We start from the raw sequence: 25,472 nt of genomic DNA on the forward strand, positions 1-25,472 counted from the left end.
CCCTTCAACAGTAATGCATCCACACAGAACTGTTTTATGTCATGGAAATGATAGCATTGTAAAAAACCAAAATTTATATTTACTTGGATCATGCTACAACTAAAATCCTTCTGGATATTTTTAACCTTTCCCCCTTAATGCAAATTCCTTATGATTTTCTAAAATCTAAAATCTCTTTGGAAATACTTTCACAAAAGCATAGTGTCCACAGGTAGCGATAGATTGTTTTAGAAGGCTGGATTATTTCATCTTTCACAGCAGTCATTGACAGATTCTACCTTATGCATGCTAAGTGCCTGAAATCAGATCTTCACACTTTCAGTATTTATACTTGGATCTGGCTTTGGTTTTGACGTTCTGGCTAAAATTGTCTTACATCGTAACTTTAAGCAACCTGAAGGCATCTCTGTGTGAATCACAAACGCTGGGTTGCTCTTTCTCCAGTTTTCCATATTGATCTTTATCAGCCAGGGAGGAAGGTGGAGAACAACAACATTCTTAATGAGTGGCTTTATTTTAGCTAAGATTAAAAGGTTGTCTATGGGAGTGACATTGATGTGAAATCCACCTCAGTACCATTTGAATTTAGTTGACTTTCACCAAATCATACAAACAAAAAATGTTAAGTTGAAAGTTTTCTGTAAATATCCCCTTTTGAAAAGTTCTTCACTGTGAATTTACAATGTAAGCCTTATGAAAGAGTTATTTTACTTTGGATTGAGTCAAGAGAAAATGTGACCTTAAGCTTGCATTTCCCTAGCCACCAAAGTCAGTAATTTCAAGATGTAAAATGGTAGGGAGCCAGGTCTTAACATTTTAAGGTACTTTTTAGTATTCCGAAGTATTCAGAAATATTGCAAGTATTCAGAAACATTTTTATGTGAGATGTTCTTCTCTGTTTAATTTGTTTTAATTTTGAGTAGTATATGTTATCTTAGGAGGGAAAAATTGGTTTTAACAGAAAAGCCTGTTTACACATTGTGTATTTAGATTTTTCTACTCCTTTGGATACGAGGTTCTAGTGAGAGATTTTTTATAAGAATATACACATATAAAGACCAGATTGTCTATGTATGTTTAAAAGGTATTCCTTGAGTCTATTTAACAGGCCAAAGCTTTAATTCACAAAACTTAGATCCATAGCCATTTCTTCACATAAACGAGTTCCATAAATGCATAAGAAGAAAATAAGTATTCTGCACATAGTCTCACTAAAATAGCTTAAAACAATGAACTACTTTCACAGGTTTTTCTGTAGCACACAGAGTATAGTGTTTGAAGAAAAAAAAAAAAAAAAAAAAAAAAAAAAAAAAAAAGAATCTTCTTTTTTAGTTCTGTAACGTGGAATCTATTTAGTCAGGTGATGGCGAGTAGCTAGAGAATTTATTTTTGCTTTAGTGACTCCAAGCAGACTCAATATGGGGGAAAGGAGTTGCTTGTGGAGAGTGAAAACCCTCAAACAGCTTATTACCTCTGTTACAGTTTTGGTAGTTCTATTTACTTCAAGTTAATAGTGTAAAAAAACAACACACATAAAAATGGCAAGACTTCTACTACTGATTTTTCTTTGGTAGAGCAACATAATATATTGATATATAAACAGATGAGTTTGTGCTATTTGCACACTGCTATCTGTTGCTCTATAGCACTCAATCAAACAAAATCTAAAGAACTTCCATATGTTGAAACTTACTGATGCTTGAAAATGAGAGTGAAAACTTTTCTGACTTGTTTTGGGAAAATGTCATAATCATTAAGCATCTCTTAGGTGTTTTTGTTGTTACTTCTCTTTTCCAGCCTTTGATAGACCAGATGTAAACTGCTTCTGGCTGGTTTGTCAGTGGGCACCCATTATAATTTGTCGGGACATAAAACCCTCCCTCACATATTTGTATAGGTAAATCTGGTCACTGACTCTTCTCACTCCTATATTCTCTGCCTTTTCTCTTTATACTATATCTGTCCTTAGTCATGTTAACAAAATCTAGTAATTTAGTATCATCTGTGAATTTAATTCTCAGGCTGTTCATCTTTTTCCAGAGCATTAATAAACATGTAAAATAAATCTGGGCTTAACACCAATTCCTGTGGCAACCCAACTGGATACCTCTTCACAGCTCAGTGCAGAGCTGTTTGTCATGACTCATTATCTTTTGTTTACATTCTTTCAGCCAGTTTTCAATCCACATGACAGTACCTTTATCCAAGACATTATAAATTATTTTTCTAATAAGATTTTGTGAGCCACTGTGTCAAATATTACAGCCCAGAAATATTGCAGCCACTCTGCTCCCTCCATACACTAACCCAGCAAACAGTGAATGAACAATTATGTTTGTGTGGCATGATCTGTTCTTTGAAAATATAAACTATTTATTGGTCATGGTTCCCCTGTTCTTCCAGATGATTTTTAGACTTGTAATATTTATTCCATTATGTTAGAGGAGATTGATAGCAATCATACCAGAAAATATCTGCAGGTTCAATCTCCCTCCCTTTCCTCTTTTCTTTTAAAGCCTTTCAGAACCATCTGAAATTCACAGCTAGGATTCTAAGGCTAAAGTGGCAACATACCTCAAAAGTGCATCCTTCAGCAATGAGGAGTCACACATGACAAGTATTGCCAGGGAGGGTAGCCTAGAGATGGAAGCAGCTATAATCAAGTGAGGAGGGGATTGCCATGAAGATTCAAAGAGATGGAAGGAGCAGGGAATGTGAGAGACATTCTCAAAACTGGGAGCTGGAATGATGCAAGTGATTCATCTCTAGCAAAAAATCCCTATTCTGTCTTCTGACTCTGATTTTGCCTGTTTTTTGTCAAATCAATTGTCAAATCAAGGGCCATGCTTTTCCTATAATCCTTATGATGTTGTTTTCATGCTACTTGGGGCTTTGGATAACAATTAAACAACCCAGATCTTCCAATTGCATTTTGGATTAGATGACTTTTAAGGGTCCCTTCCAACTTAAAGAATTCTCTAATTCTATGAATTGATGAAGGCATTTTGGATGTGTACTGAGCAGTTTGTATCTGCAGGCAATCTCTTCTCATGCTATCAAGACCATGTGGGATACTAGGGACAGGAGCTCTTGCCCTCATATCCACTTATTTGGGGCTTGAAAATTCATGGACAGACCTTGCACTGTCTTTATGGAGAGCTGTTCTTTCCTGGGAGCAGCAGGATCACACCAAGGATCAAATCCTCTTTGTGGACGGATTACATTTCCTGCCAAACATGTGACATGGTTCAGTTTCAAGCACATACAGAATAAATCTCTGACAAGACAGACATTTAACAGTGGTTTAGTATCCAGGACTGTCATGGGAGACAGCTCTCAGCAGCAGATCTAGTAAGATCTTCTGGTCAATGACTGCATGGACTTGGGATCCTGACATGTAAAAAACAAAAAACAAACAAAACAAACAACCAAACAAAAAAACCTGGTAGAGATGGTGTATAATGAAGTTTTAGTAAAAATGTATGTGTACTGCACTAGTGTGGATTAGTACAGCTAAATTATATGTGGAGAAGCCACTTCTAAAAACACAAGTTTTCTTTTCAGCCAGCTCTTACTAACGTTCTTCAACACTTCCCAGTCTTTCTGTCACTTACCTACACTTCTTCTTGGACTTTAAAATTCATTCATCAAAGAGATAAGAGGCTTCATTTTATATATCACTAAAGATTATCCCATGAAAACAATGCTACTAAAGATATGTGATGGCTGATCTATAAGATGTATGTGGACATTTTGTACATATAACAAAATTTTCAGTCCAAATCCTGGAAGCAAACAACATAAACTCACTCAGGAGACTCCTGTTTCTTATGGTGCTGAATGCCATATGCTCTGAGAGCTCCAGAATGCCGAACGTCCTATGCTGGGGACAATCAGAGTGGCAGATGCAGTCACTTCCACCCTGGAAACTAAGTGCCAAGGTGGTTAATATTCTTTCAGAATGCTTAATTAGGAAAGTAAAAAAAGAAAGAAAAAAAGAAAGAAAGAAAGAAAAAAAGAAAAAAAAGAAACAAAAGCACACGATTAGGAAGTTTCAAACCAGATATTACAGCCTTAATGTTTTTGATGTTTTTGCTCCATATTCCTGCTCCAGAATTAAAGAATGTTTAAAGAGGGCTAACTTGGGCTATATCAGCATGGCTATATGATCCCGGAATCCAACCCATCCTTCATGATTGCACAGATTGGAATAATGCTCTCATGAATAAAATAATGCATGACAAAGTGTTGTTTATGATTTCTTTTCTCAGCATATTAGCTATGTACATCTTGTAGCACAGGCTGGCTCTGTGGAATATCAAGCATGGCAAGAGACCTGCTAGAAAATGAATTACATTATCCAGACAAAGCAATATCAGAAATGTCTCAGTCTACACTATCTTAATGTTGATTTAAAATCATATATTCATATTACCTTTTTATGTTTAGTAAAGCAATGTGATGGAGCCTTTCTTTTGCTAAAGTTATATTATCCCATTTCTCTGAGTTAGGCAAACTGTAATGTGTCTGCTTTACAGATGGGTAAACTTAGCATAAAGAGAGGGAAGCCATTGTTTTCAGTCAAGAATGCCTAACTATAAGCACTTTCATCTATAATGGCCATCCATAGTGGCAATGGCTCTGCAAATGAACCTTATTCCATTCATTTCTGTGACAGATTATTTTACTTTAAACAATTCTTGGATAAAATACTTTAGGCATCCTGAGGGCAGAAACCTTAAATCAAGACTCCCACACAAAGATGCTTCCTGCCCAGTAGGAGGAATGTGCTCATGGTCTCGGGGTGATTCAATTGCCTGTTCCCTGTTGGAGTAGTTTCAGCAGGAGGGATGGGTTGCATTTCTGCATGGAGATAGGCAATTGGGGTGTTTTTCAGGACCAGACTATAGCAGGTTAGTTTAGGACTGCCTTAAACTCAAGCATGCTAAAACTGTTTGTGAAAGGACATTGCTACTACCTCCTTCTCTTTCTCCTTTTCTTCTTTTAATAAAATAGCTACATCTGTGTTGAGTACAGAGCAGCTTCCCATTGGCATGTTAAACATACTATGTCTATAGGACCCTGTCTCAGATTATCTTTGGCAGAGCCAAAGCACTGGGAGAAATAAAGGTTTTTGCCAAAGTCCTAATTTTGGTGCCAAAATCCATTTGTTGAATTGAGACTAAGGATGTTGTCACAAAGCAAGGCACTAAATGAGTATCCTCCAGTAGCCAGTTTTTTCCAGCTTGCATTTTAATAACCATTGTATAAATTGTAGTATAGGATAAATTATAGGTATATAAATTACAACTTGTAGCATGGAATATTGGACCTGCTGTGGGTTTTAGCCTTCATACTATGGAATAGCCAACATACTGTTTCTATCATTTTAATAACCTTCACAGAGCAGGTGGCTGTTGCATTTAATACTGCTATCATTTTTCCTTCCTCATGGGATTTGTGTGATGACAGTTCCATCATTTCATTTTGAGTATTTAAAGCTATTAGAAAGCATTTTTAAGCAATTATCTAGTATAGGTATTTTCAAGCATGCTTAAAGCGTACAGAGTGACTCCCTTTCACACCGCATATTTCTAAATAGGTATACAGCATGTTTTATGTTAATCTGTTGCAAAACTATGGAAAAGATCACCAGCTGTGATAAACTATCTAATTTAGCTAGATGGAGTTTATGCCCTTATATCCCAGATGAGAATCAAGCCCAACATTATACAAAGATTTCGAAGATGTGAAACATTTCTAGGATTACTGCAATATATATTCAATATATATTTCACATTTCAAAGATAAAATACAAAAACCAATATGTCATCAAACCATTTAATTTTCTTTCAAGTTTGAAAGTAAATTGACAAGAGATCAGCAATTGGCAAGAGAACAGATGAAACATATTGAAAGAGCCAATTTGCTAGTATCGAGGGAGGCAGATGTGTCAGTTTTACATCTGCCAAAGCAGAGCTCTTGCTGCTGCTTTTTCCCCTCCTCCTTTTAAAAAATATTTCATTACCTAAAGGTTTAATTGTTAGATAATTCAATAATCCTTTATAAATGACCAAGGCATACTCTGTTCATTAAGAAACCCCTTTCATCACCATGCTGTGATTCTGGCAGTTGCAGTTTGTTTGTGTAAGTTTCTGCTTTTTTTCCCAAAACTCGTCACACCTGACTCACACCAGATTTCAATTGCAGCTGAGTAGCTTCCTGGGCCCCAATACTCTAGATGCCAATTTACTGCATCTTTCTTGAACTAGCTATTAAAAAGGAAGGAAGCAGAAACAGGACTGAGTTTTCTACTGACAGCCTGCTTTGAGATATAGGTAGAATTAAAAACAGAATTTTTTATTAAAAAAAAAAAAAAAAAAAAAAAAAAAAGTAAGTGCTTCTATGTTTCACCATCAGTGAGGTGGACATGCATATAGTTATTCTGTCCTCTGAAGCAGGTAGGCAGAAGTGAGCTCAATCTGTCAGGTATGAAAACTATAAGTTGCTATAAGGTGTCATAGAAGCAGTCATTTAAGAGAACACACATAGATAATGAGTAGCTCTATGTCCTTCACTTTCCCAATTAGTATTTGCTGCTCTCTGTTCTTCATTAGTTTATTATGTGATATTCTTATGAGGAGTATTTGAAACTGCATTAATGAAATGAGGTGGTACAGCCATGTAACTCTTGACATATTTTAACTTTCAAAAAGTCTGATATGCGATCTATCCAGGATGTGTAAACAAACTTGAGAACCAGAGAATTTGACATGACAAATGATAGTACTGCTGGATTTGTAGAGACTTTGTTGTTGTGGGTTGTCTATATGGGAAATTGGTAATCACAGCCTGAACCTCTGATTAATCAGCTGAGACAAGTGTCAGGTCAGCTGTGGGAGCACAGGAGAGAGTAATTTAGCTGTGCTCCTGGAAGGGGTGGAGCTTGACTCCACCTCCTCTAGACCTCATTTAAAGGCTGACCACCACTAAGGCAGCATCTCTTGGAGATTGCTCCCTGGTGGAGATTGCCTCAGCGGTTTCCAGTGAAGGCATCTATATCAGTGAGTCTTTCCTTATAAATAACATTTTGAATATCTGTTACCATCTTTGTACCGTTCCACCTTACAGTTGTCTTTGTGAATTGATTTTCATGTATGTATATACCCTGTAGATCAGGAAACTGGAAACAAACAAATAAGGGGAAAAAAAAAGTTTTGGTTTGGTGTTTTTTGTTTTTTGTTTGTTTGTTTTTTTAGTTAAAAAAAAAAAGAAGAAAATAGACTTTCTCTGTTGCTAGAAGCTTGGTGGATGTCATATGTCTTGCTTATTTTTTCCCTATCTTTAATAACATTTGAGTATTAATGTAGTTAATGTGACTTCAGGTGTTAAAGCTTTAAGGACAAAAATACAACAGTTATTGCAGAGATGTTTGTGTCATGTTCTGACAACATTAACAAAGCACTGAACACTTCAGCCTTGAGATGCCCATTTATGCTTGAAGACAACAATTGTGCTCAAAATAGACTATCATGGCCTTCTATTGGAAGTTTTTATCTTCAATTCCATGCTAGACAAGGAATTTCTTATTTTATTTTAAGGAAGAGTTTGGTCTTCCTGAGAGAGGTGCATTACTCCATTATTACATGTCAACATCTGTTGACTGTGCCATGGTTCTTCCAGACCATCTCCCAGTACTCAGCAATGAGAACAGCAGTGTGGGGCTTAGAAATGAGTACATGCAGTGTGTAGTGTCTCCCGGGGTCTTAAAAGAGTTTTCAAGGTTAAATTTACCGGTCACTTGAATCCTTTCTATCTCTGTTTCTAACTCTGCCTTCCCAGCTGTGCAATGTATTGTTATGCAAATCTACTGAGATTGTCTCTGCAATGGTGCATCTACCTCACAAGCTCTGCTTATTGGTGTTGCTTCAGGAGTGTGGAAGGAGGTGGAAAGCCAGGAAAGGCAACTCTTCTACAAAGGAAGGAGGATAATGAATAAGACTTAGCTGGGAAAAAATAAAAATAAAAAAAAAGTCAGTAGCTACCTTTTCTTCCTTAGCCTGTGTATTGGTTTACAGAGTGGGTGGGTGTGATCATTATGCACCTATTGAAATGCCTTGTGGATTTCCAGATGTAGATGATAAATATAGAATTATAAAGGTCAACAGTCAGAGGAGCTTGTACTTTCCAGCATATTCATGCTTGCCTTTTGTTATTGCCTTTTGTTATTGGTCTAGCCTCCAAAGATGAGATTTCCTGCTGGGCAGTTGGCCCTTAATTTTGCTGTTCCCACTATCACCCCCATATCAACTCTCAGTAGAAATTGGTGTGCTAGAGCACTGCTGAGATAAAAATGTATGGATGATATCTGCCATGCAATCCACTGTGGAGGCCATAGCTCTTCCTTGTGCTTAATATAGACTGAGTTGTTCAGTAGCAACTGGCAAATGTTGAATTATTAAATTGTGTCTACAGCACTTAATATAATTATTGTCCAAATAATAGAACAATGAGATGAGTATGGTGTCAACAAGCAGACTTATCCACATCCAGAGTTTGGCTAACAGACTTGCTGATTTGGAATTCAAGAAGTGTCTACCCTGTCAGAAAGGATTTAGAAACTTAAATAAGTTTGTAGATTGCTCTGCATGACAGGTTTTTTGTTTGCCTTCAAGGACTGTATGATCTAACCAAGTATGTGGAAATGAGATATATACTTCTGAGTGCAGTAGTGGTTTTTGTTATTGTGGAGAAGTGTTAAATATAAGCAGTAACACTAAATAGTTATTTTAATCGATTAAATATTCTGTGGATTAATAATGTTTGTGAAGGCTGGAGGACTGGGATAGCTGAAGTCATTTTGGGGTGGCTTCTCAATTGGATATCTGGCTGTCTGCTCAGGAAATTTACGTTGATCTTTTTATCCTCAAGGAAGCAAATGTAGACAAGAGAGATGGCTCCACAATTACATCTTGACTAGAAAGTCTGTTTGCTTCTCTCATCTCTTACTGAGACAGTGCAATTAGTACACTACTGTATCTGCTAGATGTTTGTAGGCAGTGTTACTGTGAAGGGACACAAGCTGCCACTGCAGCTCTTTTTAAACACACAGTAGAAACAGACAGCTCTGCTATGGTGACAGAAAACATCAAAGCAACAAAACACAGTATTTTATCTGATGGGGGTAACAATATCTCAGCTAATAAAATGGCTGTCATTCTTGCCCCATTGTATAGATAAGGAAGCTGAGGACATTTGGATGCTCTTTGTTGGCATGCCAAGTTGCAATTATCCTAGACAGAGCCCTTCTGGGCTATGATTGATGAAACATTTTCAGGGGGGAAATGCTTCAATAAGCGAATTTCACTAGATTTCATGATGACATTGCTTGCACAATGGTTGGCAAAAACAAAAACATTTTAGGCAGAACTGAGGCCTAGGAAAACATGGCCTCATTTAATCTGCTAGGGATGTCCTTGCCACATTCACTTCTTTGTATTGCTTGTTGGATGTAAACAGCTCTAATTTTGAAGTTCTTGTGTTGACCTTTTCTGGCATTGAGATCAAAGAACTTTCTGCAATAAAGATGAGAAGACTTTAAAGACTTCAGTGGTGTGTCAGAGTAGGATATGTTTAAACAAAAAAATAACAGTGCAGCCTTTGGCTGATACAGGCAATGAATGAAGTTCTAAAGAAAGTCATTGCTCCTTAAGAAAACCATCATTATCTTGCAGTTTTGCCTAAAAGTGGGCCAGAGTTGAAAACAATTTTTTTTTCCTTCTTTGAGCCTCGCCTTACAGACTGATACTGCTACTTCCCTCTATCATATGTAATACAGATGTCACCAGTCAAGAGGACAGGTGTGCTCTTTCCTTTATTCAAATTCCTAGTGAATGTGAGGTCTGATGTTGCCCATCTCTGAACAATAGACTGTAAAATAGCTTTTCCAAAGCATGACATTATCCTTTTTGTAATGCTGTTCTGCTGTCTTATCACTGATGTGCCCTTTTCCCTAGCTCCAGCTGTCCCTTCTACCATATTTTTCAGTGGGCCTCCAAAAGAGGTCCAGGAGGCTGACTTTACAGTGGCTGATTTAGAGCCAAGGCAGCTGCAGTAAGAATTTAAACTCTAATCCAGTATGTTGATATTTACCAGCTTGACCATGTGAAAATAAATAATTTAAACATTACTTTTTTTTTCTGACCTTATTATGTATTTAATTTTGGAATGTAAACCTACTCCAATTGACTGAATAAATAGGAGAAATGTTTAATCCTTACTGTAACATGAAAATCACAACAAATCCAGTGCCAAAAATAATAATAATAAAATTATTTCTCAACAAACTACTCCAGGATTTCCAGTAACTTGGAGTAAAACTAAGGATATCCTATAGAACTGCCTGTACAGGTACATTCAGAGACAGGGGCAGAGGACAAAAGGTAGTGACTTTCTTAATGAACAAAACATTTGATACATGATGTAATAGTTTCCCTGTATTAAAAATAAAGTAACAATTTTTACTATTGCTTTTTGCTGAACCAGTTTCTTAGACAATGTTTCTGAGAAGAAAGCTGGCAGCGCTTCTCTGCACATTTAGGAAAAAGACCCAGTTTTCATGGTGTACTGGCCATGCTGCAAAAATCTACTCAGCGATGTGGGAAGTTTTGTATATTAGACAATGAAGATATTTACTGGTGTTTGAACTTTGACTTAGGCGATTACTTAACAAGCTTTATTTTAATAAATTAATAACTATTTTTTTAAGAGAGCAATTTGCAGGGGAAAAATTATTCAGGATTTCCTACTGAGAGTTTTACAGCTAAGTAACACTCACTATGCTAGTAGTGAGGTGGTGGTGTCCCCCTCTCTGACATGTCCCTGCACAGTAGTTTGTACAAATCTATTTTACACTGCTTTATTTGGTATACTATGGCAATCTTCCTTTTCTGTGGCTTCTGTCTTTTTAGTGCATAGATTATACCCTTCGCTTGAATCAGTGGCAAAAGTATTTTCTCATTTTTTGTAACTGAGACTTCCGCACCTGGAGTCTGCTGAGATGACACAATGTGGTACTGGATAAGCTATGTCAAGCATCAGCAGCAGTGTGGCTGAGCAGCAGGATAATGCTAAAAAAAACAAAACAAAACATTGTGGTGCACAGACATATCTCTCTTGGCCAAAAGATACACAGCTTCATATAACGCACACGCTCCCTCCTGTCAGTATTTTCAGGCTTGAAATGTACATAATAACACTTTGTATTCCAGGTTGCATTGTAATAGGAAAACTTTAAAGTGTTTTAAATTGCTTCTGCTACATCTCAGTGTTATTTCCTGCCCTGTGATAAGTACTACTTCTGTCCAATTTGAAAGCTTTTTTTTTTTTTTTTTTTTTAATGGAAAGAACACTTGTTTTTGAGTCCTAGGTGTGTTTCACATGTTTGGGCTAAGAAAGTCTTTAGCCTCTATATGTGAGAATAAAAACCCTCAGGAGAAAATGACAAGGTTACATAGACAACAGTGATCATGAATATAAAGAATGTTTCAAACTAGTACACAAAAACTGTTGAAGAACAGATGTTGGTGTAGTCAGCAAGGGAAATGTCCTTTGAGATTGAGTTAGGATGCTGTATATTATTCTCATATTCAAAATCAATTAAGGGATCTCAGTCCATTAATTTGTGCTATTTGAATTGGGTCTAAAGTTTTCTGGATTGTATGCATCAGAAAGAGGTACCATGACCACCTGGCATGAGGAGACCACAGATTCTGCTACTGCAAAGCTGTAAGGTTCAGGAAAGTAATGTTGTAAAGATTGTAAAGGTATGTTTCCTCTTTCAGATGCCTGATTTCAAAGATATTGCTTTAGGAAGAAGTGCTATGCTTTTCAAATAAACAAATTTCACTAAGATTATATTTAGCTATTGTATAGGAAAATGAGTACTCAAATCTGCTGCCTTTTAACAGAGCCTGAGCAGTACAATGGACCTGATTCTACAGTATTTTAAAACCTGTAATTCGATTTGCATTATTATATTTAGCCCTAATTCACATCAGAAGGTTAAAAAAAAAATAAAAAATGAAAGCTGTATGTTTTTATAGTGACTTTTGTTACTGAACATGAAATGCTGAGATCAGTCTGTTGGAATATGACTGCCAGTAGTTAAGACATTTTCACCATAGAGTTAAATGCTTACAGCATTGACAGTAGCTGGAAATACTTCAGTGGTTATTGTTGAAGTCATTAGTCGAGCTGAAGTAATGCTGGCACGTTTTCCCATTGGGTAGAATTCCTCTGTCTAATTGTCACTCTCCTCCTTGCCAGACCATACTTGATATCTGTGGTTTTGGAGACTGGATGTTTTCCAGTAATTAATGGCTTCTCTCAGTAATAGATTAAAATGATTTCCTTTCATGAAGTAGTTTATTATTCAGTAGTGAAGCTACTGAATTCCAGAACATTTAAGTGGGATAAGTTAAAGAGATAATATATTAAAAAAAAAAAAAAAAAAAAAAAAAGTGGGTGAACCATTTTAGAAGATAGTTCACATGTAATTTTTGATAAGAATGAAAAGGGGGTAGGAGAAGGCCATTATCTACTACTGGGCTTATTTTCTTTTCATTACAGGAACTTAGTATTTACTTAGAGCAGTGTACTCCATACATCCCCCAGACTAGCATTAGATCACCCTGTGTAACCCCCTAAATAGTACCAGCGATTAAATTTCATCAAGCTACTCTCGTCATGAGTACCATGACTTCAGTTTGACAGAAGTACATCATGAATTCAGTGTCTTTGATGCCTAGACTCCTTAAAGTACTTTGTCCACTCGGAGCATAATAAGCTTGTGGTTTCAGAAATCAATGAATACTGTTCCACAGTGGGGAAAAAAACAACCTCTCTTGTAGTCACCATTTCATGGCCTTCTATACAATTTGAGCTATTACATCTTTCATAGAGATTTTTGCCACATCTTTTATTGTATTCTGCTTTTAAATCCAAAATAGAACTCGATACAGCTGTAGAAGCAAGAAACAATTTTAACTGTTTCTGATATGTTACAGCAAATTATTTTTCAAACAACAAAATGTATTTAAGATATTGTAGTTGAATGACACCTGCATTTTGTAACGTATCATAATTTTAAGTAGCAGATTCAAAAGCATGAAGAAGGACTGCCATTTAAAAACAGTGAGCACAGATTTCCTTTCTACATATAGATATGCTCTTGTTAACCAAGTAAAGCCTTCCTATTAAAGCTCTTAAATCCCATTATCTTATGATTAAGCAAAACTTAATTGGTAGAGTTTACTTTCATCTTCCAAATGTACTGTTGAAGTGGTGAATGTAAACTGGCATAGTTTATGTCCCCAAGGTTGGGAAAGTAGTCTGACCATGTGAGTCATGGGAACTTTGTGTTTATACTGACTTCCAGCCTTATGGTTCACTTGTAGATGAGGTACATCTGAAGAAGCTAGAGATCAAGACCTCTGACTGATGTCCCTTTTGTAACTGGCCATAGAAAACGTTCATTGAGAAGTCACTGGAAATTAGATATGGGCACTGTAATATCATTATTGTTATACTTCCTTTTTAGACACATTTAACATCTATGTTGGATGCAACTCAGATTTGGTGCATGATTGTGTACAATCTCTTTGCATCTACTGGGGAATTATTTTCTCTAAAAGAGTCCAGTTAAAAGCTTTCGTTGTGAAATTCAAAAGGAAGTTTGGATTTAGACTAACAACAGAATGTGTAATAGTGAGTTTATGTATTTTGGTTCAAAAAAAATTCTGCTTGTGGAATTTGCAGAAATAAGTGTGGGAAATAACAGGAATCAGGTGCACTAGGAAGTGAACAGAGATTTTTGAGTCCTATTTTCCTGAATGTTGTTATACAGTGGCTACTGCAGTGAGGATATGAGCATGCAGCAAAAATCATGACATTTATTTATATAAACTGTAGAAAGAGTTAAACAATATGATCAAGATTTCAACCTCACATTCTGCTACATCTTCTTTCATGATACTGATACAGAATCAGCACTGTGGAAAACTCATTGAGAAGTCTGCAAGAAATTGCAATACAGATACTGTCTGGCTATAGGTTTGATGCTATTATTACAGTTTCATTTTCATTTCTGAAACTGAATATTTTCTTGGGCTGCATATTCAGTTCTACAGAGGCACAGTTATCTACTGACAAATCCCCTGTCCATAGGGAAATGCTGTTCTGCTCACTCAAAAGACTGTTCTCTGATTGCACCTATGCTGTTTTACTTTTCAGTTAAAAGATAAATTTTAGTGAAAGCAACCAAGTTAGCTGTAAAAATGAAAACTGAATTGGGAATGACATAATTTAGTAAAAGGGAAGTTTCAGAAACCCTTCTGCTGATAGCACTGAGAAAAAAACACTGATGTCTGTGTACTCCTGGCAGCTCTAATCCAGCATATTCCCATTCAGCTGCTTTTCACCTTGTTTAAATGCAGTGTTTCTGACTAAGGCAATGAAAAAAACAAAAAACAAACAAACAAAAAAACCAACAACCTGACGATGCATCCCACTTACATTTTGTGTAATCCTCAAGTAGTAGGTGCCTGACAGGATGTGGAGGTTGGGTCCTGGTAATTAGATCTGTGTAGGGTGAGAGAAGGAAGAACAATGTGGTTTTCATTCTTTACTTCTGCTCTTTGCAAATTTTTCCTCCAAGAATCTGCTTTTATAAAAGCAAACCTGTAGGTTAATGGGAGCCATTCCTCTGACACATCAGTGAGCTTGAGGTCAGGCTCTGTTATGAAAGCAGACTTTTCACATGCTTAAGTAAAACATGAATGTGGTGCTGCTGTGCTCACTCAAAGATTAGCAGAGAAATCATCCTGCTGTTTCAGGGCCTGCCACCAGAAAGAGTGACAGACCAGGTCAGCTGGAGCAGCTTTCTTCAGAATTTGATAGAGATGAACCTGAACTTGCCCTTCAGTTCAAGTTTCCCGAACTCTAGGGAGGAATTCTTCATATTCACTGCCACATGCTGTCTGTGCAGTGACTTCCCGTGCATCACCATGCCCCTGGTATTGGGCACTTGAAGCTGCCCTCATGCTGCGGTTAAGGCTCCATAGCAGGCTGGCAATGGGCCTCTGGTGTTCCCAGCCCGGCATGGCAGGAACTCAGCACTGCTGGTGCCAGATGGTGTGTCAGAAGACTCCAAGATCATTCCAGGCTTTAGCCCTGTGTGTCTAATGGATAAGTTCATGTCCTCACACAGAATAGTGTTATTTCTGATCAAAGTTTTTGCTGCATGCTTGTAGGGTGTTCGATAAAGCTTATCATATAATGTTTAATTTCTCTCTGCCTCTCTCAAGCTATGTTGTCTCTTACTTACCCCCTTTTTTACATCTTATTTTACCATACCATAATGACAGTGTTTTACAAATATAAGCTGTAGCGTGGTGATGCATTTCCTGGCTGTGTTCAGAGTCTGGATAAACATCTCCCTCTTTTGTTTTGGAATCTGGAGAAATGCTGTGCAGGATATTTTTCCTCTTTAATCAAACTGTTTGCTGAGTTGTTTTCCCTCAATCTTCCATCATGCTTGGGAACAAAATGTTTAGGTCTGAGTAGCGACATCTCATTCATTCATATCCTGTTGGATGGGAGCCTTGGGTTGTTTCAGTTCACAGTATGAACAATCAGTATGCAAATGAATGGTAATTTAGATAGGATTGTTGTTTTATCCTATTCAAATGTCAATAATATTGTTTTCTAGTAAATTCATCTGGTCATTGCTCCTTGTATCAAAATCAGACTGAAAACTTCAGCACTTCATCCTTTTCATTAACTTTGTCCTGCTTACCTGTAATTACTTGCTGTCTCTGATGTTACTCCACTGCAGTCTCCTCTTCTTCATCTGCTTATTTTTAACAATTTATCTGGCCAGGTGCTCAGCTGGTGAATTCACATCACTTTCCTGGGGAAGGCAGACAAGGGAACCTGAGCGCTTCATATGCAAGGAGGTCATGGTCTGCTTCCCCTAAGAGTGAGTGGCAGTTCCTGGTCCCTCATGCCTAAGTTGTGTTTTGTGGGTTGCACTCTTCACCCACACCCCTGACAGCTGCCCAGGGACCCTGCTCACCACATCAGTGGGAGATGCTACACCAGCTCCAAACACTTGTAATAGAAAGAGCTGTGAATCTTCAGAGTGCTTACAGCCCTTCCTTCCCTGATGTTATCAGGGAGGAAGTACCATACAGATAATAATTAACAAATGTGGCAGTGGCACACCCAACTTGAAGCTCTCCACTTGTACCAGCACAGCTCTGGAGCTGTTGTACTGAATCTCTATTGGTCACTGCACCCTGAGGTCTCCTCTGGGAGGAGTGCAGGCTGTCTGCAATGCAAGTGCAGTAAGGAGGGGCAGAGCTGGAGAAATAGCGCACAGGACCATTCAACAGCTACTTACCCCTCCTCGTCCCTCCCTCTCACCCCCTCCCCCCCTTCTCCGTTTCTTTTCTTCTGTTAGTCTAATTTAAGCACCCTGGTCCTTTCTGTTCTCAAAGTCCTGTCTATTCTTGTCTGGGTGAATTTGTTTGCAGTCAGCAAGTAGCTCTTAAAAATATATATATTTTTTCCCATCTTATTCCTCACATATGAGCTATCACAAATGACAGATTTATTGATTGACTGATACTTTGCAAGCAATGAAAAGGTAGATTGTTCTGTGTGGCTGAAAAAGTGACAGTTTCATCACTGAGATGAAAGAAATGAGATATTAAAAAAAAAAAAAAAAGATATTTTATATAAAAAGGATATAAGAAATAATTTTCAGAATTTACAAATTAAACGAAAATACTAATAAGAGATGAAGGAAGCAGTTTGTTTAATATATTAACCTCTCTAGTCCTTTTCCATTCCTTAAATCTCAATGTTTTTAATATGTAGGAATGTGACTTTGCTCCTTTTCCAGACAATTCAGCCCTCTTCCTTAAAATGAGACTACAGGAATTTTTTGTTGTGAGAACCTGTAGTTCAGTCAGACTCACAAGAACTGTTGATCTGAAATAATCTTTGCATGTACACATAGCTTGTGAAGAATGTGAGAGACAATGTGTTTGCTGATTCAAAGACTTCTGGGAGCCCAGTTAGCTGCAGTGCCTTTACATCCAAACCAGTTGAAAAACCCCCTGGCAAGATATGGAAATATACAAGGCATTGTGTGAAGGGCTATTACGAAGAGGTAGAGAACTATGAAATTCTAGCAAGATGGAGCTTTCAGTGACTAGATTTCCTGTTCAGCAACTGCACAGTCCCATGCACCACTGTAGGACAAAGATGAATCCGGCCCATTATGAAAGCAATTCATATTTAAATGAGCTTTCCAGCCCAGTTCTGCAGTCTCAAGTGGTTTTTCTAAGCATCTGCTCTTTCATGCTGATTTAGACCAAACTTGAATACTGAATCTTTGGAGAATCATAAACAAATTGTGTTAAATTACCATTAATGGAAACATATCGCAGGGAAGGCAAGGCAAGGCTGTTAATGGTATTGCTGTTCTTAACTGAGACTGTGATGGCTGTAGATACACAGTCCTGCAGCACAGAAGTAATGTATGTAAGATCACCCACTGTTCTGAGACCTCCAGACAAGCTAAGCACAGCAGGGTGAGTAGCACTGGAATTTGTTTTACAGGAAGCCTTTCATTTCCTTGCTTTTGAGGGGTTAAGTGAGGCACTTCAAGTACTGTTCTCCCATGGGGGTTACACTAGGGAAGGGTAGTTTTAGTTTCCCTCAGGGGCTCCATAGCAGCTTTGGCAGCAGAGGCTGCTGTCGACAGAGAACAGCCGGATGCAATGAATCAGTGTATTCCCCAGCCACCCCGACTGAGTTTCTTTCCTACCCAGGGCTGTCCACTACTCAGACTGCTGTGTGCAGTACCTGTCCCCAGCCCAGGGCTGCCAATGCTGTTCTTGATGGACAGGTCTTCCCCAGTGGCCTCTGACCTCAGATTTAAAAGGTTTGGATTGGGGAGCAAAATTAATGGAAGTTTTGTTTCTTTTTATGTCATCTGGGAAATGCATGGAATAGAACAGATTGTGAATATATTGTAGTATACAGTAATGGTCTTGATATGAACCTCTTTGAGGTCCTTAGTAACATCAAGCATTCAATGACTTGTGAAAAATGCTGCTGCACTTGCTCAGGAATGGCTCTAGGAAAAATCAAACAAATTCAAGCCCTGCCAGGAATTTCTTGACCTGCAACAACCAGGTTTTTGCTGCCTCTAAAAACATGTTGTCGCTCTGAACAGTCTGGCTAGGGTATCTGTGTAGGAGCCTGCAAAAGCACCCTGGCCTTACCACTGACAGACTGCACTGCTCTGGGAATCAAGAGTAAGGCCTCTGCCAGAGAAGCAGAGGAATGAGAGCCTTGAGTGCTCAGCCATCATCCAAGACCCCAGTAGAAAGCCTTGGGAAAGGTAGCTTAACTGTCAGATATTGATCTGAGACTTCTGAGATTTCTAGCTCCTAAAAAAAAAAAAAAAAAAAAAACAAAAAAAAAAAAAAAACCAGAAGAATTGAAATCAAGGGCTGTACAGCTCCAGGGCTGCCTTTCCAGCGTGATGGACTCCAAAGCTGCCTTGTTCTGATGCTACGGGTCATTGTGACACAGGAATATCCTTTAGTTGACTATTATTACGAGTAACCAGATTTTGGGTCCAACATTGCCATTTTTTTTCCAGTTAGGTCACATAATCGCTTACTGCCATGAGCCTGATTGCTGTCAATTTAACTCAATACCTGCCTGAGAAGAGACCAGAATATATCCCTTGATATGTAGTTTCACTTCTCTAAAGATCTGATTTTGCATGGATTGATGAGGACCAAACATGCCCAACTTACTCTATTAAATTTAGGTGTTTTCAGCTTTGCTTGTTAGTTAATTAAAGGGAGAAATAGTGTTGTTGGTTTTTTTTTTTTGTTTTGTTTTTTAATTAATTGTAAAAAGGAGAAAAAACATTTTGCTGTATAGCTGTGACTCGATATCACAGGCATCACCCCAAAACTAACTCTTCATATTACATGTCATCATATCATCATAATGTCCATCATGGAAAGGTACTCAGTGCAATGGTAATCCTCTGAGGCTGTTGGTTTGACAAACTCGCTGCCATAAGTTCCCCTTGTGACACTTTTTCATGTAAAATACATAAACAGCATTACAGAAATCCTATATCTAGAACTGATAAATCAAAGTGTTCTCTTGTGCTTGTCACAATAATAACAAATGGTGTCATTTTGTAACTGTAGTTGTCTCAGAGTTCTCCTATTGTAGATTATAATTTTATAACCACCTGGTACTGAAACAGTTTGTACAAAAGGGTAAAACTTGTATTTTGGAAAGGATGTGGAATGTAATTTAAGTAATTTGCTCTATGCTTTATTCCTGAAGTCTTTTCATAATTCTAAAGTTTCCAACAGCATCATCATTGTAAAATCCACAAATTATTTTTCCTCTTTAAATCTCATACAATTTTAAATTTATAAAAGGATGAAATGCTCAGTAACTGCTAAACAGAAGTCATACGCATTTTATTTATCAGTGAACAATGTTATGTATGTGATGTAAAAGAATGGTTTTATTTATTTATTTTCTCAAACATGAATCTACTTTGGCTTCATCTGTGAATAAGATCTTCCATTAATACCTGAGCTTCTGAGTGAGGCTACTTAAACCTAAATCTACTGTGTTCTCATAGTAATTACTCATGCAGTTTTAATACAGAAATACCAACCTCAGTTCAAAAGTTTGGTAGGAGTATATCACCTTTTCAGATATACATATCTATCTATCTATATATATCTTTTAAAAAACCTTCTACATTTTTGAGAGACCAATAGAGAAATTCTTGTATGCACCTATCAATTAGTTTAATCTAACCACAAAACCATTATATATATATATATATATATATATATATATAATTTGTTTTAATCAGAAGAAGAAATGAATAAATCTTTAAAAAAAAAAAAAAAAAGTGCATTCCAGGAGTACTGCCTGCAGTGTTCAGTGGATATTGGTGCTGGTCATGAATGTATGTGCCATAGTTAAATCAAGTAGCAACAAAGCAGATGGATTATACTGTTGCTGTTGTTTAAGCTATACCTTCTTGATGGAAAAATGTTTGTTAGAAAATTTTCTGTCTGAAAATCCTTTTGCTTTTTTTCCCTTCACTTCCCTTAAATCACAAATCCAATAGTACTGTAAATTCTGCAAATTTTATAAGTTATCTTTAATCCCATAAGCTTCATGTTAACTGCTATCTGAAGGGGAAAAAAAAAATTGTTTTGTCTATATCAATAACTAAAATGAATTCATCACTTTTAATGCTGTAAAATATTTTGTATTAAGTCAGGCAGATTATTTAAATGAATTTAGTAAAACTGAATATTAAATGTTTATCTCGACTTTCTCCCTTCCTTACCTTTTTCATTAACCTGGTAGTTTTCCGTAGTGAGCATCATCCTGGGCCAATTTATGTCAGTGACTTTTATACCATTAATTTCAACTGAAGCAAGATATGGTCCAGTAAGTTATCCCCCAGCATGGTCTGCTCAGTATTACATTAGATCATGGGAATAGCAAAAAGAAAACTCCTTATGAACTAAACTCTTTAAAATATCCATTTCTGTGTTTGCAATTGAAGATTCTATTCTACTCAGATGTTCTTGACGTTTCTCAAATTATGTGATAATAAACAAGACCATACATCCTTGACAGTACATACAGCTGGTGTCTGGGAATCGTGCCATAGTGAAGATGTGCTGGACTTCATTTTCTATAATTTAAGCATCTTATTATTTCTTTTTCAAAATGGAAAAAAAATTGCTACAATTTCTGAATGTGGTAGAATTTTCAGTCACTTCACATGTCTCAGTATTTCTTAATAGAAGACTGACTACCTTATTGTATTTGTCTGCATATCCCAAATGAATCAATTCATATGATTTCTAATTGTTGATCTTGTACAGTGTGGATATTTTGTATGTAACTGGGGAAAAAGCTTGTAGCATGAGAAGCTCATTAATGAAAATTCTACTAGTACAAGAACATCATGTTCCTCCTCCTTAAAATCTTAATCCTGCCAATTATCTGGCTTCAAGCCACTGAAGCAGGTAAACATTTCCTTAACTTTTGCCATGTGCAGACTCTGCCCTATATTTTTCTTTTTTTCTGGTACATAAAAGATGTTTCCTTTGCATTCCCATTTCTTTTGTCTGTACAATTAGACAAGAAGTAATGGTCATTAGTTGTTCTAGGGGATGTTCAGGTAGGCTATTAGGAAAACTTTCTTCACAGAAAAAGTGGTCAGGCATTGGAACAGGCTGCCCAGGAAGGTGTTAGAGTTACCTGGAAGTGTTCAAGAAAAGAGTGGATGTTGCACTGAGTGACATGATCTAGAGCTGTCACGGGTATGGGTTGTTAGTAGGTCTAGATGATCTTAGTGGTTTTGTTTTTTTTTAACCTTAGTGATTCTATGATTCTGTTTGGGATTTTAAAAAAAAAAAAAAAAAAAAAAAAGCTCACAGAATCACTGCTTTTTAGAACAGGCTAAGCAAATATCCTGCTATTTGGCACTGATAACACTGCATGTAGGGCAACTATGAACAGAAGCACAGCTGTACTAGCTCTCACCATCAGTTAATAAAGACTGTAAAGCACATCTGGTTCATGCAAGCTTCTGTTGACAACTTATCCATCAGACTTGGTTAATGAAAACAAGTTAGTTTACTAAGTTAGCTGTAGAACAGACTTCTTTACTCTTAGAAAAGTAAGACAGTCCTATCCTGGAGGTTCTCTCAATAAGTCTTCTAAGTCAGTTTAGTCACCAATCTTACATATACCCTAAATACTGGGGAAAAACAACAATAATCCAGTAAAGTTAATTAAACAGAGTTGTATATGTGTTATCAATGATAATTGCGTGAGTCATTTTAGTGTTTTCTACAAGTAATTTGTTACACTTGAAAAGTAGCAATGCTGGGTGTGAAGACTTCAATTGTTATATTTGAGATCCTAGGAAACAAATCCAAAAGGGGAGTTTTTGCATGTATCCTGTACTTTTTATCTTCTCAGCTCTGTTTTTCCCCTGCTTTGTGTAAAGTTCTGCAGTGATCAGTGTCTCTCTCCACTTATCTTCTACATCTTTTATTCCACAAGCTTTCCAAAGCTAATGTATGTTATTTTCTAGAAAGTATAATGCCTTCCTGATGCTGTTTGCCAAACTGAACTTCTCATATTCCCATATACAGTCTCTGAAGTTGGAGTAGCATTGCTTTTGCCCTCCGTCTTACATTCACTTAAATTAATTTAGATTTACCTTGGCATTCTCTGAGATCCAAATCGTATACCTTCTCTCCTGTATTCTCATGAATGCCAAAGCTGTAAAATAAATATTGTTGACATGTGTTGGCAGAGTCCTTTTATACTTGGATTCCTCATTAAATTACATTCACTTTTAGTTATAATGAGCTTAATCCATTTAATACTGTTGACCCAAATTCCCCTGAGGAAAGCTGCCATTCTGAATTGATATTTGCATCTCTGAGTCAACTAAATAATACTCAAAATTATGTGAGACTTCAATTCTGAAAAACGCCCTGTGCCAGGGTTACTCTGGGGGTTGTGACTAAGTTACATTGCAGAAATTTATCCCTGTGATGCATTGCAGCTCTTAATCTACTTTAATCTTACAATTTCCCTAACTTACATGATACTACACTTATCTGTATCCTATCTCTGAGAACACCTTGTGAGAACACTGGCCATTGAGAAACAGAAGCACCTTTCTGAAATTCATCCTTGGGCATCTTTTCTGAAATCATATTTCTTCTCCCTGTCATGCTCCTTAATCGTTCCTCTTCTGCAATAAATTGTTATTTCTCTCCCTGTTAGAATTCTTTCCTGTCATTCATCATGTTATGAGTACCTTTCACTTGAGAACAGGAACAAAATCCCAATAGACTTCAGGAAGCCCTTAACTTTTACTTTCTTAGGATGTAGAAAATAGAGAACTCAGTGTTTTCTTGTTTGAGTTTTGTTTGTTTGTTTCAGAGTTTTGAGGTGCTTGGGGAGAAATGGGCTATTTGGGAAGATGATATTATCATTTTTGTGAGTATTATTCCCAGTCTGATAAGCAGATGTAAAGATCAAGCCAGGAGTCTTGCTCATCAGTTTGTTAAGATCTTTGGGATCACCAAGAAAAAATGACAGCTCAGTCATCTAGTGGTTGGCAGCCCTGCTCACAGTAGGAGTGCTGGTGTCTGATGATCTTTGAGATCCCTTCCAGCCTAAGTAATTTTAATGATTCAGTCAGTAAAACAAACTTTGTATGCTTGTTGTTTGGTGCTGCTGAGAAATACCACAGATAGTCTTCAACAAACCAGGAAAAAAAAAGTTCAGTTTAGCTATATTGATCCTGTTTAATGTTAATGAATGTGGTGCATTTCTTCTTCCTTAGGGTGATTTTCTACCTGTAGATTTGTGAAGATCATTATGGGTACCAAAAAAATTCTCAAATCAACTATAGCACTTGACTCAATCCTTTATTCCAACTGACTAGGCAAGACGTTTGTTTCAATACCCCATTGGTTTTCTTGTTTGTTAGTTCACTCGGGATGAGGGCAGAGAAGAGCTGCTGAACACCTGATTATATCCTTGGCAATGGGATACCTGTACAAACACTGAGTGCCAGCTCAGCATTCAAACCTTATATAAATAAATACTGAAGGCCAAATTAAGCTTTTACTTGGCTGTTTTCTTCTATCTGCAAATGCAAATATATTTCTCCATAATTTGTGTCTTGACAGATGATAATGAATGTGAAAATGCTACTCAGCCTTGTGGAGAGCATGCCAATTGCACAAACACTGTGGGAAGTTATTTCTGCATGTGTGCACCTGGTTTCAAATCCAGCAATGGTCAAAAAACTTTTGTACCTAATGATGGAACCTCCTGTGTAGGTAAGTTATTTATGTCTTCCAACTACCTTTACATTGTCATTCTTCTCTTACTGCTTCTGTTAATTATAGAAAACTAGCAAAATTCATTCCGATTTGTGAGTTTTAGAGTCTGACTGAATGTAAACTTCCAACAGTTTGGACTGGTACAAAATTAATATTCCAGTTTTTGGGCACATGTTTCTCACTGATAATACTGCAGCTGCCAGTGTTTTTAGTAACATTTCAGTCTTTATGCATTATTCAGTATTTTTAATCTACTTGTCATAGTTGTAGAAAATAGATATACAGTTAGGAAGACACAGAAAAACCCAATCCAGCCTTTTATGCCACTGTTTGACTGATCTGTGAGCAAGCTAGTAGTATTCTTAAAACAAAGCAGAGTGACAAAGCATTCTGCATTCAGGTTGCTCTTGACCAAAACAATTCCCTATATGTATAACCTACTGTGCTCCAAATATCTTTTATTGTGGGTCTCTGGTTTAGGTGTTTTCTGTAATTTTTCAAGTCTGACCAAAAGCAATGAGAAAGATCAGTAGTTATCCTACCTCCCATACCATCCATCGGCTTCTGTTTCTATAGCAGTTGAATGGATTGTGTTCAAGATTACAGGGGAAGAAAAGTTCTCCAAAAAAAAAAAATATATATATTTCTGTACATCTATGCGATCCTTTTGGATTTTCTTTGAATGGAAGAACTGTAACTATTTCTCTTTTTTCAAAGTTCTGGTAATTTTCTCTATATGTTGCAACAGTCCTTAGGGAATGGGAAAATGAGAAATATATCTATTGCCCTTTACACCTTTATGCTGACAGTGTCTCATTCTAGATATGTCTCCTGTGAGCTTGTGAGTTCTGACAGCCTCTCTTCTTCTTACTGCTCTTAATAACAGCAGAATGGCTGCATATTAAGCCAGAAAGTGATCTAATCAACATTTCTGGCCCATTGCTCACATACATCTAAAAGAGCTCTGCTTTACCCAGCCACTATGAATTGTCCGTAAATTAGCTGAGATCGAGACTGTTACCACATCGAGTTGTAAATATTCTCATGGTTTCTGGTCCACGCTTTGATTCTTACCAGTTATGACATTTCCTCAGCTTCAGAACTTTTGTCTGCAAATTTATTTCTCTGACTGTTTTTGTGTCACTTTTTACCACTACCTAATTTCTTTTTCTTTTGCCCACTTCTCTTTACTGGGCAGACCAATTTTTATTTATTTATTTATTTATTTTAATCCTCTACTAAGGGTCATTTAACTGCTTTTCCATTCTTTTTGTTGTTGTTGTTGTTGTTTTGGAAATCCATATGGATATTTTGTGCCCAATGGGCCTGCTGTTATAGGTAGTGGATATGACTTGCAGCTGATGGTATTGTATCCAGGTTGTTCTGTATGCAGCCGAAGCTTACACCAGGTTGCAATTCTGATCACAGTGCAAGTTACTCAGTACAAAC

The 25,472-nt window shown here is 37.0% G+C and overlaps 1 protein-coding gene across 6 annotated transcripts in view; it reads left to right on the forward strand.

The window, feature by feature from the left end:
- ADGRL4 (adhesion G protein-coupled receptor L4) overlaps window positions 1-25,472 on the forward strand; it is a 161,144-nt gene that overhangs the window by 101,304 nt on the left and 34,368 nt on the right. For all 6 annotated transcript variants that reach the window (XM_072343658.1, XM_072343659.1, XM_072343664.1 and 3 more), the window contains one exon: window positions 23,868-24,020. In XM_072343658.1, the coding sequence (XP_072199759.1) occupies window positions 23,868-24,020 (153 nt within the window). The remainder of the gene's footprint in view (window positions 1-23,867; window positions 24,021-25,472) is intronic.

This window comes from Excalfactoria chinensis, chromosome 8 (genome assembly GCF_039878825.1).
Source record: "Excalfactoria chinensis isolate bCotChi1 chromosome 8, bCotChi1.hap2, whole genome shotgun sequence".
Lineage (NCBI taxonomy): Eukaryota > Metazoa > Chordata > Aves > Galliformes > Phasianidae > Excalfactoria > Excalfactoria chinensis.